General features: G+C 43.4%; 2 protein-coding genes across 2 annotated transcripts; one reads left to right on the top strand and one right to left on the bottom strand.

Annotated features, from left to right (window-relative positions):
• The first annotated feature begins 1,827 nt into the window (after positions 1-1,827).
• LOC125746746 (GRAM domain-containing protein 2B) lies at positions 1,828-10,851 on the top strand. Its single transcript, XM_049021128.1, has 14 exons — positions 1,828-2,144; positions 3,143-3,262; positions 3,926-4,013; positions 4,671-4,740; positions 5,056-5,159; positions 5,279-5,377; positions 5,460-5,531; positions 5,915-5,995; positions 6,222-6,333; positions 6,537-6,641; positions 6,729-6,816; positions 6,982-7,086; positions 7,376-7,460; positions 9,448-10,851. Exons 1-14 carry the CDS (start codon positions 2,035-2,037, stop codon positions 9,484-9,486), a joined length of 1,278 nt encoding a protein of 425 aa, XP_048877085.1. The 5' UTR covers positions 1,828-2,034; the 3' UTR covers positions 9,487-10,851.
• A 640-nt stretch (positions 10,852-11,491) lies between these two features.
• Positions 11,492-18,374, bottom strand: aldh7a1 (aldehyde dehydrogenase 7 family, member A1). Its single transcript, XM_049021127.1, has 18 exons — positions 18,125-18,374; positions 17,283-17,336; positions 17,105-17,170; positions 16,899-16,979; positions 16,548-16,671; positions 16,297-16,429; positions 15,908-15,952; positions 14,942-15,019; positions 13,866-13,963; positions 13,730-13,771; positions 13,492-13,586; positions 13,270-13,354; positions 12,938-13,044; positions 12,659-12,775; positions 12,461-12,558; positions 12,296-12,369; positions 12,130-12,205; positions 11,492-11,886 (listed from the first exon to the last, which is right to left on the bottom strand). Exons 1-18 carry the CDS (start codon positions 18,317-18,319, stop codon positions 11,832-11,834), a joined length of 1,623 nt encoding a protein of 540 aa, XP_048877084.1. The 5' UTR covers positions 18,320-18,374; the 3' UTR covers positions 11,492-11,831.
• Between the last annotated feature and the right edge of the window lie 1,414 nt (positions 18,375-19,788).

Here is a 19,788-nt window from a genome sequence, read left to right as displayed (position 1 = left end):
CCTTGACTTGTCAGCCCACTCTTAACAAAACTCTGGCTACTGATATGGACTCTTTCTACACTCAGTCGTCTCCAGTCCCGGTGACTGAGAGCCAGAGGACAGACAATGGAAGAAATGTAGTGAAGTCAAGGTGGGCACTGGAGAGACAAACACTTTTCAATCCCTGGCAGAAAAACAAATGCAGAAAAAGTTATATTGTTATAAGCCTGTCATTCGATGTGGCTGACTGATCAGGTTGCTTTTCTGGGTCATTATTAATTCAGCTCAAATGATTATCTCTTTTTCATGAAGAATATGTTACTAAAGTGTTTAAGACTCTTTCCACTTTTATCCCATAGCCTGGAAGCCAGATAGTACCCCTCCTTTACACAGCCATTCCCCTTCCCAGTAGACTGGGTTTCTGAGGACTGGAAACTTACTAGGAAAAGCTTCACTAGGGAAACATGTGACCTGTGGTTAGTCAACCAAAAGACTTTTTTCAACAGCTCATAGCTGGGGGTGATTCAGCTCACAGCTGTTGTCCATTCTTTCTTTCTTTATTTGACTTCCATCATCCATCCATTTTCTGTAACCGCTTGTCCTATCCAGGGTCCATCCACTTACACATGCACGCCCAGGTAACTCCTATGTTTTTAGACTGCGGGTGGACCGGAATTCCTGGAGGAAACGAGACAGAGACTCGAACCCTGTTCCCATAGGTATTTGATAATTAACAGTGCTAACCACACAGTTAATCTAGATTACAGTCCGATAAACAGTAAAACTTCTATTCTGTCCTCTCAAATTCCTGTTGCTGCGGATTTCGGATTTATTTTTCTGTCGAAAGGGGAGGGCCATCGTATTACTATATTTACGGTATTTCAGCTTCACAACACCGAGTGGCTCGTAGATAACGTTTACCGTAAAGATTAATATCTTTCCAGCCACTCTCAAGACCCTGACTCCAATGAAATAACTGAATAGTACCGGATACGTTCAAAAGTAGCATACAAAATAATTGTCATTAATACAAGAGTAGCATGTGAAAAAAACATTTCTTATGGGCAACATAATAATTCTCAAGCAACTTAACAGGTGACGAAAATTTATGTCGTTCTGCCATTATCAGGAAAAGTCTGACGGAGCTATTGACTAACTGCTCTGTGACCTTGAGTTATCATATTATGCTGAATAAGCAAAGCTTGAACTACGTCAGTTAGGTCTGTATTTACGTTTATCAAACCTTCAGATCGCCCGAAAATTACATTGAGAAGCTTGACGGGCGATTTCCAATATTTCCCGATGATGCAGCACTCACCAAATAAAATTTTACAGAGCAATTACATCGCGATTTTCATTTATGACATACAGCAGGGGGCGTAGTAGTTAAGCAGTTTTGACCAGGTTGTTTCAGACTATATGTATAATTCCAGGAAGAGAACTGACATTGTATAACTAACTATAAAAGGTGGGTGGGACTAACTGGTTTTGGTAAATATTGCTGGATAAACACTTGAATATATACTTTATAAAACAGGGAGGCAATTTTCTTTAACAGTTACAAGTGAATAATATGCATGTCATTGTAAAACTATTAAACGATTTCTGTGACATAAGGCTTAACATTATCTGCTTTTAATCTATCCCCATGATTTAAGGCCACATGTAACAGAAAAACGTTGGTTGGTAAATCCAACAAAACCTTATCTGAATTCACAGTAATCGGCCTATCCAGTTACTGAGCTGTAGGTAATTCCCTGGCAAACGCTGCGGCAAGTAACGTTACCCGGCTGATTCATATTTAATCACAGAGCTAAAGCCTGTACTGCAGATAACCAAAAAAGAAAGAGAAGGAAAGCAGGTAACGGGGGGGAGGCGTTAAATGCGTACTATTTGCCTGTAGTGCGTGAAGTTTCCTGGGAAGCTCGTCCCTCCCCCCACAGGGTTTTAACTTCGGGGCGGTGAAAGAGCTCCGGCTCAGAGGACGCTTGGCGGGGGAGGGTTAGGGTCGGACGCAAATGAGGGAGACTGGGGCAGCGGCCAGTGCCCGGCGACATGGTGCTGATCACCGAGCAGCTGCAGGCGGCCACGGCATCGCCCCATACACCGGATGAGGCGAGATCCGCTAAGACGACCAGGAGGGATGCCAGAGGGATTCACTCAAAGTACGTCCGCTTTGCAAACTTTTTTTTGGGGGGTGGTGGTGGTTTTATTATTACACTGTAACGATGAGGCCTAAAATCGCTACTTTTTGACGCCGGTTTGCAAACCTTGGTCTTTGTAGTTTATCCTTTGTCTGCGGTAGCGCCTGGTGCTGCCGCTTGTCGGCGATTCCAGATTTTGTTTTTCGCCATTTAAACCTCCTCGGATCTGGTAAAAAAACGGGATTTATCCAGCGGATGTTGGCTGCTTGTGATTGCCGTACACCCGCAGCGAGCGACCGTGGACGGGGACGTAGCCCCCTTGCATGCATTAATAAAATATCCGGTTGACATTAGTTTTCTTTCTCCATCGACCTGCACGTAACTTTCAAAAATGCAAACGACTACTTAAAATTGATTATCTTAAATGTATTTACTTTGATGTGTGTGGGCCGAGTACGGGGTGTTTAAAGCAGTTTGAGGAAGCGCAACAGGCGTGCATTTGATTGTACGGGCTTGTTGTTTGTTTATCACGGATGTTTGATGTTTTGATGAGCAAACATGGAACAGCCTTTTGAACGTAGAGGAACTGCAATAAGATCTTTAAATACCACTATGCTTTGGCTTCTCTCGCATTCCTGTCAGACTGCTACCGTAATTTACTGGGAAGCCATTTAAACCCGCAGCTGACACTGGCGTTAAACGCTGATAATCGCATTTTTTTTCACCTAAATTAGAAAAAATCCTGCGTACATAATCTTTGCCCATATAAAGGTATATTGGTATACCGTATATAGAGGTGATTTGAATTGTATCAAATATGTTAAGTATGAAAGTGCATCGGGTTTATTTTTTTCTCCAAATTACTATAGCCTGGGCTGATATTTAATCATATTGTACACGATGCATAAACCCGTACATCAACCTCGACTCATATTTTTTTTTTTTTACTGACTGAGGAACAAGTGTCACCTAGTCTTCTGTTCAATTTCCCAGTTAAACCCAGTAATTCTGTAACGCAGTTCCGAGGCCGACAATGAGGACAGACTCAAGAGAAGCGGAAAATCCCCCCTTGTCCTCGACGTGTCAGTAGAAACCGAGCCAGACACCTCGGAAATTAGGAAGAAACCGTCACTTCTTAGGTAAGGTCCCCCATCCCTACTGTGCGGCTTTAAAAGCATCTGGTGACACCGGGATCTCTCCTTTTTAAGAAAAGACAAACAAAGCCTTAAATGCATTAAACTCCACTACAGGGCCAGGGGAAGACTGGAGCAGTGTTTCCCCAATCAGTCAATGTTTTTGCTCCCTATCAGACAGTCCACATTTTTGCTCCTGCCAGAAGGTGGGAGGGAGCAAAAACGTGGACTGTCTGTGGTTCCCTGAGGACCGGATTGGATATGTAGTATGTTAAATGTTTATATAGTGCACACAAGTAGACACTGAAGATACAGACTCAGTTTGAACGCTGTTGACAATAATAATAATAATTGATACTGTCTCCCTACAACACTAGACTTAGTTTTGTGTGTACAGAGCTCTGATGTTGACATGCGAACAAGGTTTACATAACCAGACTGGTAGGTTTTAGGTTACCCCTTTGCTCTGTGTGACAACACTTTGATCTGATCTGAACTCTGGTGCCAATTCAGAGTCCAGCAGCTGAAAGTGGAATTTGTGTTTAATGGTTTCCACTATGAAATTGTTTTGAGTCCTTAATTATCCATGCGCATGTTGTAAGAAAAACCAGGGTTGCAACAAGGGATTCTTGCTTATATGATTCTTTTTCCCCTTTCTGTCCTTTTAAGGTCGAAGGGTATCGATCCGCTTCCCTTGTTGCAAAGTCCAAGTGATTATGAAGCCAAGCTGGAGAGGAAGAAATCTCAGTCAACCCAGGTTGGTGTTTTCATTCAGAGGACTGGAGCTTTTTGCTTTTTCTGTATTTGTAAATAAATAATTTTATTTGCATTTAAATACAGCTTTAATCAGCACGTTTAACTGCATTTAATTTACTCCTCTTCAAGGGACAGGGAGAGCCTTAAAGAATTTCAAATGATTCCAGTGAAATAAAGACAACTAAAGCTTAAGCAATCTATCACCTTAAAAGCATGCTGATTATGTTTTAATAAACCTACAGTTCGTCACTATGCAAAGCAAAGGGTTGCTTTTGCCAACTGGACAGCAGCACCACATGCACCTTTTTGGACTTTGATCTGTCCTGCATGATACCGCCGGTTTGGGTATCTGGGCCAATCTCTCGTTTAATAAAACAGAATCAGCTCCACTCTTTTTATCTATAAAATCATTAAACAAAAATGTCACCTGCAGCAGACCCAGCAATTATCATTTTATTGTATTCTTTTTAACAGAATATAAAATTATATAATATTCAGGTTGCTGCTGTTTTGGGTTTTATCATCATGGATGGTGCTTAGTTTAAGTACCATATTTAATACCCTCTGTGTGCAGACTGTGTTTGTGTACACGCAAGTAAATATTCGTCATATGTGATGCACTCTGTTTGTGTACTATAGTGTTTTATTTCCCTTTCAGTTTTCCAAGACAAATGCCCAGTATCACAAACTTTTTAAAGAGGTCAGTAAAGATGAGCTCCTCCGACAAAGTAAGTAAACTGTCGACATTCAGGTTCTACTCTTCATCTCTGTTTGGGATTTTAGGCCCCTTGTTTAACCTCTGATACCCTTTTTTTTTTACTCTACAAATGTCTCGTCTGTTCCGTTAAATTCTGCTCATTCTGTTAAATCTGTCGGTAGCAGGCAAACTGACTCCGGTAATGAATAAATCTCTCATTTAGCGTGCTGGGATGTATCACTTCTGTCTTATGAATGCTTGGCTGGTGATGCAGGCAGATGGGGTTGGACATTAGGACCTGCGGAATGAAATCCAAGGTATTAATTTAGGCCTCTTCTCTCTTCAGGTTACACCTGTGCCTTGCAGAAAGACATTCTTTACCAGGGAAAGATGTACGTCTCTGAAAACTGGATCTGTTTCCATTCCAAAGTCTTTGGGAAGGATACCAAGGTATCACAAAGGTTTCCCAGTGTGACTTTAGACACACATATTTTTCTGTGAGTGGGAAAGCCCGCTGGTTAAAAAAGACTCCCCAGCACTGACTATTTTCGTTCCCCTCTGTTATCTAGATAGCTATTCCGGTGCTCTTGGTTACCTTCATTAAAAAAACGAAAACGGCCATCTTGGTGCCAAATGCCCTGGTCATCACCACCAGCAGCAGTGAGCGGGTGAGTGAGTGAAGGTGCCTGAGCTCCTCTCCTCCTCTGCCTGAAGATCTGAGGTGCTAATCGGCCGACCCTGTGTCTGCAGCACGTTTTTGTCTCATTCCTGTCCCGGGACACCACCTTCAAGTTCCTGAAGACCATCTGTGTTCATTTAGACGTAAGTAGTTCCCAGAGCAGATATAACTCTTTTTCACATCTAAATGTGGTTCTGAGTTAAAATACCGTTTTAGTTCGTCTCTTGCTGATTAGAATGGTTCTATGGTTGGGGAACTTTGTTCCTGGACTAAGTGGTTGTAAAATTCCATTATAGTCCAAGATCTATTTGTCTTAAACTCCCCCCTAAAAGGGGGGGGGGCACCAGACTTAAAATAGACCTGAGGAATGTAAAGACATGTTTTTAAATGTACAGCAAATCACAAGTCGCAATGTGAATGTTACACAGTTAGGATGGACGATGTTGCTTTGCTTTGCCATGCTGATGTTGCGCCCTAGATGTCCATGCAGGATGAATTAATCTGGCACATTCTGTCTTGTTTCCAGGGAGAGAACGTGGGCAGCAGCCCTGCCCCCTCATCTGCGGAGAGCAGTTTCAGAGCCACTCGACCCTCATCTCTTCCACTGGTCAGTACCCATTTTCATGTCCTTTCTAAAGCTAATAAGAACTTAAACATTCCACTCTCTAACCTTGAAGAAGGTGAAGACTCTAGGTTGATTGGCAGGGGGTTGGACATGTGATTGATTTGAATGGTCATGCTCCTCCCACCAACACCACATTGCGTGTTCTGTCTGCTGTTGTCCAGGATAGTTGAGTCCCCAACCAATCAGGTATGGAACCTGTTCCTTGCAGGACTTTACTGGGGATTTCGCGGACTTGGACGGCGTGGTCCGGCAGCGGAGACAGGACATGCTGGAGAGCAGCAGTTCTGGATCACAAACCCCAGACTACGAGAAGATGGCAGGTATATCCTTGTACCACTTCTCTTACCTCGTACCTGTCCTGCACAAATGAAGATCCTTCAGATTTCTTAAACCACTTGTAAGTTTGACACAGACAACCAGTAAGTTGGCATGTGTGGGCAGGCGGGTGCATGTGGCATTTCCTGCCTGGCGAGTTCAGGCTCTCCATCAAATTCCCCCCCCCTCTCTCTTTCCTATTGTTAAGAATTTCCCAGCCTGCCACAGAATTTCCTCAACGGCCAGGTGGCGGTGCACGCGGATATACACCGGCAGCAGACCCCAGACCCCAAGCACACCCCTCATCGCAACGGTACGTTCCCTCGGCCATTTCCTTCAACGCGGGACCCAAACACCAGTCATTGTAAAACCCCCAGCCGTCCACTGTGTATCTGCCCAGGTTTGGCCCCAGCGATGGCAGCTACGCACGACCAAAAGCCGTCACAGACTGTCTCGCTGAATACCCTCCTCTTCATCTATTTGTTTTTGTGAGTTGGATTTTTTTTAAACGTGTATAAATATCAACGTCAACGTTTAACTTGGGCAGTTTGGGGCAGTCAGATTCCGCCATCGCTATTGACACTCGGCGGAACCAGGACGGGCGTCTGTCCCACCGCCACTCCTGACGAGGTTGATGCTCTTCCTCCCCACAGAGTGTGTGTCCTGGTCCTGTCCTCATGTTACATGGCCTTTAAGATCGTGGCTCTGGAGCAGCGGTTGAATTCACTCAGGTCTTTGACGGAGTTTCCACACAATGAGTAAGAACCCTCTAAATCTCTCCACTGCTGTTTTTGCTTATATTTAAACTGCAACCATTTAGTTACAACTTTGTATACAAATATCCTGACACAATTCAAATTAAGTGCTTAGCTTGACATTTTCAGCAGAACCCTTCGTACAGTTCAAATGGGCATCCTTCAGATAAGTCCTTTTCCTTCAAGCCCACGTCCTGGCCTTGTCTCTCCTAACTAGACTTTTCTTGCAGCCTTGAGTAAATGTTATATGGTTGAAAGCTGTCATTTTGAGCTGTAAACCTTTCCGTCGTAGGAATATTCTGCATCAGAAGTCCCAGACGGAGTTTAGTGCAGAGATCTACGGAGAGTTGTCGACCAATCTATTCAAGCTAGAAAAGGTACATGCCTAAGCCCTGTGGGAAATCTTTGTTTACGAAATATGGCTTCTTGAGGCTCCTAAGGGAGTTGGCACAAGTAAAACCCAATTATTTTTTTTCTTTTTGTTTTTAATAGAAAGTCATTGGTAAGTCATTTATAGCAAGCTGTCTCGCCTTTGGCTCGCGTGAGGTGAGCTGCTCGTTTTAGATTAATGGCGGTTAACCAGCATGTGTGAGACTCAGGTCTGGCATTTACGATCTAAGGTATGACGTAAGTAGGTCTTGGGAAACAATGGCAGTTTTGGTTTATATAGCATGCACGAAATAACGGAAACACCACGTGAAAAAGGACTTGAACTGAATTACAAATACCAGCACAGATACAAAGGTGAGTCATTAAGTTGGATGCTGGTTAATAGTAAGCAGTAGCTATAAAAGAGGGCTGAGGATGAGCACTTTCAAAGCTGTGCAAGAGAGCCGTTCAGTACGTGTGGCAGTGGACAGATGTCCTCTGGCACACCCAGGATTTCCTGGAAGGATTATATCACCTAGCTGGCTGGGGAACATCTGGAGATCCCTCCTCCTCCTCCTCCTCCAGAAGAAAGAAGCAGAATCCTTGGCCTTGGAAAGAGAGAATTGCTGGGATCTGCTCAGCATTCAGAGGCTTCAAAGCTCATGAGCAGTAGGGCTGCACAATATCACATTGCGATTATATGATGTATGTGCAATAATCACCAGGGCTTTAGATCATTTGACCAGACATTGGTGTTTCATTACTATATAGACATTTACTTACGCCCACAATTTGGTAAGCATATTAGTAGTACGCCTGAAATATTAATGAGAGCCGTATGGTGGCGCCCTAAAGTCAGTAATCTGTATAAATGCAGCGTATCCTCATCTCAAACATGTCGGACTTAACCCCCAAAAGTACTACCACACCACCGACGTCCATTTTGTTAATCCTCCTCTTTCAAAAGATGTGGTTGCTGAGCTGTCCCTTTCTTCACCACCACTTCAGTGCTTGTAAATTGCTTTCATGATTTGCCAAAATAGTAGCATGTGGCTACACCAACCGAATTAACTAAACATAAGGGTATGCTTTTAGGCGCACCACTAATCTGCTTTACCAAATGGTGAGTGTAAGTGAACGTTCGTATAGCCGGCTCCTAGACAAATGTTTCACCCATCTAAAGTCCTGGTGATTATTGCACATGTGCCATAGAATCACCATTAAATCATAATGTGATCATGCAGCCCTACCCAGTAGCACCAGTTCAGAGATGTGGTAACAGAAAAGCATTCGAAAGATGCTGAATATTTGCATGCATTGGTGTTCTCAAAGCTGGCATTTACAGAAGTGCTGCTGCTGTTGGGAAACCACTTGCATCTAAGGCCAGTGCAAAATGGGCCGTAACCTGCAGTGGGGCCCGCAGAACGTGGATCCTTAACAGCAGAAAGTCTACCTTTAATCCACGAGGTTTGCTGTTAAACACTGGAGTTTCGAGTCATCTAGGGCGTTATCAGGTTCCGTGCTTTTTGCATGGTTGTATTATGGCCTAGCAATACGAGGCCATTGCGCATGGCCAGGTGTAGCCCATGGTGCAAACACTGTTCCCTCATGTAGTTCCCATGTTTTAAGGAGAAATCAGCGGTTTCATGAACATCTGTCAGACACCTTCCATGAAATCCACAAGCTTCAGATCTAAACGTCATTGAACTTTTATTGGAAGTTCTGGAGAACAACATGTGAAGTAGATTTCTACTTTATCTTCTGAAGAAATTAAGCCTTTATTCCCTTTAAATGGTCAAATATCCTACTATACAATTTTTTTATGACTGTGTTCTGAATCCAAAAGTGGACCCTACTACTTTAGTATATGTATATAATGTGTGTATACACACACACACACACACACACACAAAGCGAAAACCAACAATGTAGGATGTTCATTTTACTTTTTCAGTTCTCTGACCTATTTTTCCTGTCTCCCATTTTCAAAACTAGATTCAGAAGAATTTGCAGAAACTTCTAGAAGAGACCTGAAGTTTTCTTCTTCTGCCAACACTGGATGGAGGGCTCTGGAGAGTTTGTTAGGGTGCATCTCTGACTTTTAAAAAGAAGTACAAGCCTTTCTCTAAAAGGTGAACAACAAATTTTTAATGGTGCAATAATTTTTCTTCCATACTCTTCAGCTGTCTCAGGACTTAAAAGTGCACTGTGTACCCAATAAATCTCTCCCCAGTTCATAAAAAAGGACTCAATGGACAAACAAGTAAATCTACTTTCACTTTCACAAGCGCCTCTTTAAGAGATGTTTAAACAAGACTCTGCAGTGAGTAACTGCTGCAAATGAAGCCTCTCTTTACGGAGACCCCCCCCCCCCCCCCCCCCCCCCCCTCCTGGGAGCAAAACCGTCGACTCGCGTAGCTGGTGTGTCCGCATGCCAACGCGGCGCTCATTCAAGATTACGATGCATTAACGATTTCAGATTCTTTACTGATCGGCTCCTTATCCCGGCGCTGGAGATGAAATCCGTACTGTGTAGCTTGTATATCGTTTCCATTTTAAGAATAGTGAGGTCCAGCTTAATTTTCCGGCTTAACGATAAGCTGCAAGAAATCGGGAAGCTTTTTCTCCCCTTTTCTGCGAACTCAAAGGAAGTCTTGTGTGATTCAAAGTGCACTTTTTTTGATCAATTCTCTTTCACTGGTGTATTGAGTGGCGTTGCGGTGTTTGTGTGTGCAGAATGAACATGTCCACTGTATTAGTGCGCTGCTTTTGGGGGGGGGGGGGGGGTTTGCATGTGCGTGTGTCACTGTGTTCCGTACAGACAATTTGTTTTTCACTGGTCTGTCCAATTTTCAAATGCCTTAACTGAGTGTCGGTAAAAGGGGTTGGGTGAGGCCGGGGTCATCTGTCAGGCATATTTTCTTAATCTTTTCTTATGGACATTCTTTGCTTGCCAAGTTATCTGTGTAACAGAGTCCGGCAATAAATAGATCTACTGTAATGTATATGAAACAATTTATTCCGTTAGTTTTTGACACTTGGCACATTCTGTTAAATCAGACGTGGCGATTCATGGTATCGTTGCTTGTGATATAGATTTTGTCTATGAACTGAGATTCTCTTAAGTTATGGAGCTTAGGCAGATATCATGTCTGTATGAGATGGACAGTGTGTGCTGCTTCAAGCACCAGCATAACTTATCATCTCCCGTGTTGGTCAGGCTTTTTCTGTACTGTTTTGGTCCATTGCACACATATGGGAAATGTGTAGTGTTCATTTTAAAGCGGGTCACACCTTTTGGAATTATTCTAGTCAGAAGGATAATGGAAAGTCTCCAGTATTCATCCATGTAGCCACACCTCGAAGTCTTTGACAAAATGAAACCATATACTATCTGAAGCGTTTTCCAGAAATCTGTCTATTCAATTAGCACTGCTGTTTGGTAGCGTGAGCGCCCTATGACCTCTCCCGGCCTGCACAGGGCAGGGTTACACGCTGGATGGAATGTCAGTCTATCACAGGGAATTTTACAGAAATGTCCACAATAAAATTAGTGCCACTGAACTTGCTAGTCAGCCTGGCCCCTTCTGGTGAGGCCAGGTGTGGACGGCCTGATTATGCCTCTCAGATAAGAGGTTGAACTCGGTGTACAGCATCTCCTTTTGGACTTAAGCTTGTCACAGAAGCGTTGTTTAAACAGGTGGAAAGTTCAGGTTCAGTATGTACAAAATTCAGACTGATTGTGTTTCAACAAACCAGCTGAGTACTGTCAGTGTGCCACCCTGTACTCCACTGGCTGTTTGAAACAAAATCTTGGTCTGGAATTGCACTTTCTGAAGCCTAGAACATATAAAACTTGTATACCTTTACATTTCCTTTGATTAATGGCTTATTTTTAAGCTGAACAACTAGTTCAGCTGGTTTTCAAAGCATTTCTAACAGACTGAGGGGCTCATGCTACAAGGATGCACCCTTAACTAAAATTATGACTTACTGTCATTCTATGGAATGTTATACTTGAGTGTTTTTCCCATTCGAATGACAGTTCAAAAACTTTTTTTTAAGTGCAAAATCACAAACGGGAAGCTACAAACATCCCTGATAAGGCATGGATTATTTGTATAGAACTTGCAAATGGAAGGCAGATCTCACACAAAATTATCCGACAATACACACTCCATGGTTTACAGGCAGTACACACAACAAAAAACTGCTTAAACTGCAAATGTAGTTAGACGTACTGAGGAAAAGGCTTGTATGATTAGTGTTCGAGCACATTTCACATTTGTCCAGTAATGAAGAAAATAAACGGTTCAGTGAGAATATAATCCAGGGTTTTGCTGTCCTGCCAGCTTGTGAAGGGCATGTCCTCCATCACGTCACTCAAACTTGATTCCCTGGGCCAGGGGAAGGTCTTTGCTGTAGTTGATGGTGCTGCAGGAATACGGACGGCCAAACTCGTTAGTAATTTGGTCTGTGACATGTCATTCTTGGTCACAGTCCATTTGAGTGGGCATGGGGCAGATAAGGGGGAAATCATTTAAGGGTCAATTAAACTCCCGTGTCATTTAGAGACACATTTTGCAGCCAGTGATGTCAACGTTTCTGAAATAATTGGACCTGCGAATTAGCTTCAAAGTTGGTTTAGAGTTGGATGTTTAACTGCCGAATACGCACCAGGTGGACCTCCTCATGTACTGCTTCCAGGAGTCACTGCCCGACTCCCTCCCACCTCCGGTGTGTTTTTCTCCTCCTTAAAGAAATAATAATAAACCCACAGGATCACCGACAAGTCAGCATTTACCGCGTCGGTGGCACCGTGACGCCAAGCCGACCCGCTCACCAAAGGCGCCGCCGATCTCGGCCCCGCTGGTCGGAATGTTCACGTTCACGATCCCGCAGTCAGATCCTTTGGGGCTGGAGGAGACAAAATGGAGAAATTGCATCCGAAAATGTCCAAACCAATAGGAGGAAGCCAACTCCAGGTTTAGAGCATGATTGTTCTTACCCAAGCCAGCGGAACACGCGGCCCATGTCTTTGGTGAAGATGCTGCTGGACAGCCCCTGCTTAACCTCATTGTTCCAGGCGAAGGCTTCCTCCTCGTTCTGCCATGGGACAGAAAAGACGCATTGAGGCGCTGAAAAAACAGTCCCCTGGACAAAGTAACGTGTTTGACTCTGGCATTGGGGTCAAGCAAGTGCTGACCTTGAACTTCAACACATAAAGGATGGGTACAAAGGTCTCCGTCTGCACGATGGGGGCGTCATGCGTCAGGCCGGTTATGATGGTAGGTTCCACGTAGTTCCCGGGACGGTCCATCACCTGGGGGTAAGAACAGAAGAATGTTGCCAACACTGACCAACTTGCACTGAATTACAATCTGCTAGAGGTCATGGCAATGTTTGTAAACACATTTAAAGGATTAACATTAAGGTTAATGCTAAACTTTATAGGTCTTAGAGTTCTGGTGTGTAACACACTCACCTTTCCTCCATACACAATAGTTCCTCCCTGCTGTTTTGCTTGATCCAAAGCCTGCTTGTATTGTTCCACGGCCTGTTTGGTGTGGAGTGGTCCGTACAGTGTGTTTGCTGTTGGCATGAAAAGCAGTCATGTGATCCACATAAATGTAATTACTTCCAGTGAGCCAGGGGGGCTTACAGAAAAGAATTAATCCATTGACGTCTGATTCAGTTACACCTTGGTTGACAGGAGGCTCTGTTAGTTTCTAGTAAAACAACAGCAATAAAACAGCTATTGAGTATGTCTGTTACCACACAGGTGAAAAGGGCGTTCAGAAGAGGTAATGAACTCACGGTCCCAGGGGTCACCGATGCGGATTTGTTTGTACGCTTTGGCTATTCTCTCCACGACATCATTGTGAACGCTCTCGTGCAGCATCTGGAAGAGATGCACCAACACGGGATCTGTGTTACATTAATGTTGAGGCTCCCTGAGAAAATACTGTTTGGCCCCAGACCAGTTCATCGAAACGCAGTAAGGTGCGGTGGACCAGAGGCTGACTCCTCCCATTTTACCAGCCTCCTCGTAGTGGTGCAACGCTGACCCGCGGTTCCCACTGCGGCAAAGACGGCCGAGGGGACGACGAGGTTGAGGTCTGCATCTTCAAACACTGACGGAAGAAGAGAGGAAACACAAATGCAACCACGAGTAAACCAAGAGTCAGACAACATTATTCTGTACAGCGTCTGTAGAGTGGAGCCCCGTCAAAGTCATATGATGAACGACCAATGGAAAAAACGGAATAAAATGTACCTATAATGGCATTGTTGCCCCCCAACTCCAGCAACTGACGGCCTAAGATACAGGAAGGAAGAGGAGTGATGTAAATACTAAGGCCCTGACTACTGTTCAGTCAACTGAGCTTCTGCATGGAAAAGTCCAGACTCACCAAACCTCTCCTGCACCATCAGGGACACCTTCTTCCCCACATGAGTGCTGCCGGTGAAAGAGACCAGGCCCACACGCTCATCTTTTGCTAGCGCCTCCCTGTGGACAGAGGGTGCAGAATGACAAATGAGTTAAACCAATCAGTGATTGCCATAGTATGGTGATCCCACCCACCTTGGCTTTCAGAGTCATTTCTCCATTTAGACCAGTGGTTCTCAAACTAGGTCCTCAGGCCCCACTGCCCTGCTTGTTTTCCAGCTATCCCTGCCCTGCTCACTGCCGATTACCTGGATCAGGTGTGTTTAGTCAATCAGAAGCTGAAAGACAGCTGGGACTTGTGTGCGGGGCAGGGACAGCCGGAAAACAAGCAGGACAGTGGGGCCCGAGGACTGACTTTGAGAACCACTGTTTAGACTAACATCCCTTCCAGGGTGCAGCCCGACTTCTAGGCCTGTGCTGTGTGCTCTAGGCTCCTACACAACTCTGACAAAGATTAGTGGTTGGAAGGTTGATGCATGGATCTCATAACCATATTTAATCCTTCCCATCAACACATCAGTTGAGATAGATTCATCTCAAAGAAATGAATTTCATTCGTTATCACAACTGGACTTGTCACTGGTGCCGGAACAATAGATTAATGTTACAAGCTAGAACATATAATAAATCCTGACCATAATCTACTGCGAGTCCTTATTACAGGGGCCGGGGCAGTATGCTTAAATCTAAGCATACCATGTACAAGTGCAATGAGATGTCATTTGGATCAATCCTGCAGAGCCTTTAATATAAACTATATAAACAAACAAATTGCATATAACAATGCAGAAATACAAAAACACAATACTCAGTCGAAAGTATAACAGGAATATTGGACATGGTTGGGAGGTGTGGCATTACTGCAAGATAATGACCATAATCAGTAGTATTGCATGGTACTATGGGTTATATGCTGTGACCGTAACCTCTATGTTACACACGTAACATAAGAATACTTAACATAAGGAACTTTTGGAGGAACCCCCACCCCACCTCTGGAAGCTACAGAACCTGCCTACACCAACGTGCGAGACTCACCCAATGTCGGCACCGCCGCAGGTCATGGAACAGATGGCTCCAGGAAGGTTGTTCTGCTCCAGAACCCCTGCCACGATTCTGTAAGATGAGAGACACAACCAAGTACAGGAAGAAATGAGGAGAGTCCAGTGGGTCCAGCATCAGCCCCCCAGTATGAACATCTATACTCAACGTGGTGAGCCATACTGCTCTCGAAATAGCACAAAAGATGCTCAAGGGCTAAGTATCACAAAAAGACCCCGAAGCACTAATGGATGCGCTACGGTGACCAAAAGCTCTTCCTTAACCCTCCTAATATAAAATACTTTGGTGATACTTTCGGCTTTGGAAGCTCAAATGGTACGAGGAGTTCTCAGAATACCCAGCTGCTGCAGGGGCCTCATGACATTACCCGAACCTTACTTATTAACGACGCTGTGCTCTCTGCCACACCGCACCCAGAGGTAGCTAGAATTGGTTTGCAGATTAACTAGGCATATCTATCCTATGCACTTTGCATATTTGGTTCAGATCTACCATGGCATGGGTGGGAGGGGGTGGTGCTGGCCACACCCAGATGGGAGAGCATAGCCCCACCCCCTCACGGCCAACGATACGGTACGATAAAATGATTGTGTCTGACAGGTACGTGTGGCTAGATCAACCGGAGGAAATGTGCTATGAAGAGCAAATGGTTCTTTCTTTGCTTATTTGGTCTTAGTAATGCCACTAGTCATTTCAAAACTGACAAAAAATATTGTAGTTTGTAGTGTGATTTTGTCACCAAGTGTACCGTTATGGGACTGGCCCACCCAACATTCCGCCGGCCCAACCTCGCTGTTACTTCTGGCACCGCTATTGGTTCAGAATGAGAGTTTTGGACTTTTATTGGCCGTTTTCGTACAAAGTCCATGAGAAGTCTGGCTGCAGGACCCAGTCACCTGTCACCGAAATGAGAACAATCAGCAGCAGGTGGTCCACACTTACTTTGTCACCGCGACGCTGGTCAGAGGTGTTGTGGGGGCCCCTTTCCTAAGGAGGCAAGCATGGACACGTCAGGTAGTATTGCAGAAACAGTGTTTGTAAGAGAAATCCCTTTTTGCTAATATTACTGGCACATCCATACTACTTCAAACAAAGAGGGCTTTTCAAGAGTTGGCTGTACAGACGGTTTGTTAATGATTTGGGTTAAATGGCATGCGAACAGGTCAAATACTATTTAGCAAAAGTGTTACAACACAGTTCAAGAGAATAAGGCCATCTATATCAGGCACCAAAGTCAATCGTCAACACGTTTGCAGGGGGCAAAGCACAACAGTAATACAACACATAGGAGCCACGGGTGTTGGGGGGGGCAGGGGGGGTTGGTAGCTGACCAGAGGCAAACGTTGCCACAGATGAGCGCAATTGCGTTGTTCCAGCCGTACACAGCCACGGGGAAGTTGAAGGCCGTGATGATGCCTACAAGCCCCACTGGGTTCCATTGCTCAATCAGAGCATGGCCAGGTCCTGGAGACGAGTTTATTTTAAGAGCTGCCTTAGTACCAAAAAACACACAAACACACAAATACTGCACAGACACATCAATGTGCATGCAGAGTCTTAAGGTGACAAACTGTACACCCACTTTCCGAGGGGAGCACAGGGCCACCAATCATCCGTGACAGGCCGACGGCGTAGTCACACACGTCGACGTACTCCTGCACCTCTCCGACGCCCTCCACGTAGATCTTACCCATCTCCAGGGACACCTGTAACCAAAGTGCCATCACAGGCAGGAAATGGGATGTCAGGGCCTCCACATGATGGAGATGCTTCATCGTTGAAAAAGTTAAACACAGATTCATATTGCAAATAAGACTCCCAGTGCATGAATTTAAGCTTTAGCAAAGTTATGCTATAAAAAGGATGCAAAAAGCTGTAAAAGCAAATCATTTAGAGCTCTCTTCAAAACTGTCATGGAGGGTAGGGTTCCTACCAAGCTCCCCAGGACTTTAATCTGTTTCCTCAGTGCATCTCCTATCTGCCGCACGATCTCCCCTCGTTTCGGTGCTGGAATCTGAGATTTGAAAAGAAAGATGAGAATACAGACTTTTAGGAACAATGGATCTGCGTAAGCTCCAATTTTTTAAATGTCAGTTTATGGGGTATTACTCCTTGGATCACAAGACATAATTTACTCACATCTGCCCAGATTTTCCAGGCCTCCTTGGCCTTCTGCACAGTTTCTTCATATTCTGCCATGGTCGCCTTAAATATTTTTTGAAAAGCACTTCATATTAAGTTACCATAAACCGCAATCAAGTTGATTTGCAATGATAAAAAAAGCAAACTGCAAGCCATACGCAGTTGAGGTATTTACCTGGCGAACTCTGGCAATCGGCTCATTGTTGGCTGGGCAATATGAAGTGACGACCTGCGAACACGGTATTGCAATGATTTTTATCATTTAAAGATAAATTTTGAAGAGGATATGCGTAATGCATGGTTATTAAGACAGCACAATTTACCTTGCCAATAATGCTAAAATAATGTTCCGCAAACTAGAGAAATAAGCCATTTTCATTCCCATTTAAGAGTGCATCATTTAAGGGATGCATACAAGTATGTGCTGTATGGAAGCTTCAACGTCCAAATAACTTTTTAATCAGTCGCTCTATATACGTAGTGGTTTCTTGGATGTTTTCAGTAACCTAGAGAGATGGTCCTGAGATGTCTTAACAGGTAATTATTCACATGGACGGTGTTGGTACGTGGTTAAAAGTGCCGCCTGCTCCACATACTCGTAGAGTATGCACCCTCCGGATAAATCATCAGCTAAGACTCAGTCTAGCGAATATGCCTCTACAGTTGAATTTGAACTTGTCTGATCTGACCGATCCTTTTGTTCTAGCTTGGCTATGGCGAGAGCCTGTGCAAAGTTGCCACTTTCATTGTTGACCCTCCATGAAAAATTTGTGCAGTTTATTAAAAAAGCTCTCCTGTTCCACATAGTATGCATTTATCCACGCAAAACTGAAGCATATGTTTTATTTGGAGATAAGTTAAATTTCCAATAAATATTCTACGGGCATATTAACATTTTGCCTTATAAAATAATTCGTCAACTTTTTACGATGCATGACGCTAACGTAGCAGGCAATTCTTGCAGCCATTTTTCGATTTATATTTAGAAACACGGCTAGCTGGCTTATCTCCTCTTACCTCTCCCTTGCCTCCCCAGGTCCCATTATACACGCCGTCATTTTCCTCTTTCAGGCCCAGTTCTTTCAGCCACGAGTATTTAGGCTGATTGATCAGGAGCGTTGACATAGTCCTCGACTGTCGATAACTGGCTAAAATGAAGGTCTTCCTTAAGGCCCACTGCCTAGCGACATTAAGGGCTATAAAGTGCGGCATGGCGTGTGGGGGGAACCAATACTGAGCTGGTTGCAAGCACGCAGATGGGGCAGGTCTACCTCGTGACAGCGGCTCGCCCGATTGGTGAGAGAGCGGCACGGCCTTTCGGACGTAGTACGTTTGACTCCTTTATTAGGGAAAAAGCAGCTAAAGGCGAAACAAAATAAAATGCAAGGACACGTATTCAATAACCGATGTTTCGTATGAGCTGACTTTTCAAACTATACATCTTATACTGGCTTACCAGGAAAATAATGGAAAAATTAACAACGATATAGTTTCACAGCAGCAAACCAAAGATACATAAATAAAAAAATATTTGTTTATCATAATCACATGGTTGTCACCTCTCATGCATTTGGCCTAACACTCACGCTATCAAACTATGAAATCTTACGGCAAATCTATATTATTCCATTATAAAGCTAAAATTAGCTGCAAAATCGTTAGGGTTGTTTGCCTACAGACTATATACAAGGTAATAAAACTGTCACATACATGTAAATGCGTGTGCATGTATGTGCAGACTTGTTTCGAACTGAAAATTTCACAACAGCCAGCTGACCAAACTTAATAATCCTGCAAAGTTGCAAAGATAATCCTTATATAATCCTTTTAAGTCAGTCCTGTCAGTAATTCATATTGTGGAGCAGAGTGGCGCAGCGGAAGCGTGCTGGGCCCATAACCCAGAGGTCGATGGATCGAAACCATCCTCTGCTATTTTTTTTCCAATTGCATGACCACAGACAATTTTTTAAATTGATAAGATAAGAAAAAGCAAATGAGTACCAGCAATACATCTGTTAATGGTAAATGTGAAGGAACGGTTAAATACTTCCACTTTTCTTCGGTCTTATGTTAACCAGATAATGTATATATATAGATATATGTATCTCCACTGTATAGCTCATTTTCATATATAACTATTTGTAGCTGTTTTTAAATATGAGTTGCTATAATTAAATAATTGAGTAGATAGTATCTAAGCATACCATAAACCATTTCAAAAGTAATGCTTGATAAACAAACAACAACAACAACCAAGCAGCAACTGTAACATAAATTAAAACACACACACACAACCAAAATAAAATGGGCTTATTCGCTTAGAAAAAAATTTTTCAATTTCGCATGCAGTTTCTCGGTGTTATTACTATAAATTTCCTTAAATACTTTGAAGAAGTCATTTTCAATAGTTATAAAATTGGGAGCAATCTTAAGAAATATACATTTACGAATATACATTACGAATTACAATGAGATTATTGCATTAATAATAATATATATATATATATATATATATATATATATATATATATATATACATATATAATTTCTTTATATATAGAAACACCATATACCACTGTAATGTACTGCAAAAGTCAATAATACTGTAATACATTGCTTTCTGACCTCCAGGTTTATAGGTGGCAGTAACAATTTTTCACAACCAATTAAGACACTCAAAG

Source organism: Brienomyrus brachyistius, chromosome 7 (assembly GCF_023856365.1).
Source record: "Brienomyrus brachyistius isolate T26 chromosome 7, BBRACH_0.4, whole genome shotgun sequence".
In the NCBI taxonomy this organism is placed as follows: Eukaryota; Metazoa; Chordata; class Actinopteri; order Osteoglossiformes; family Mormyridae; genus Brienomyrus; species Brienomyrus brachyistius.
This window is presented reverse-complemented; position numbering and strand designations above follow the sequence as displayed.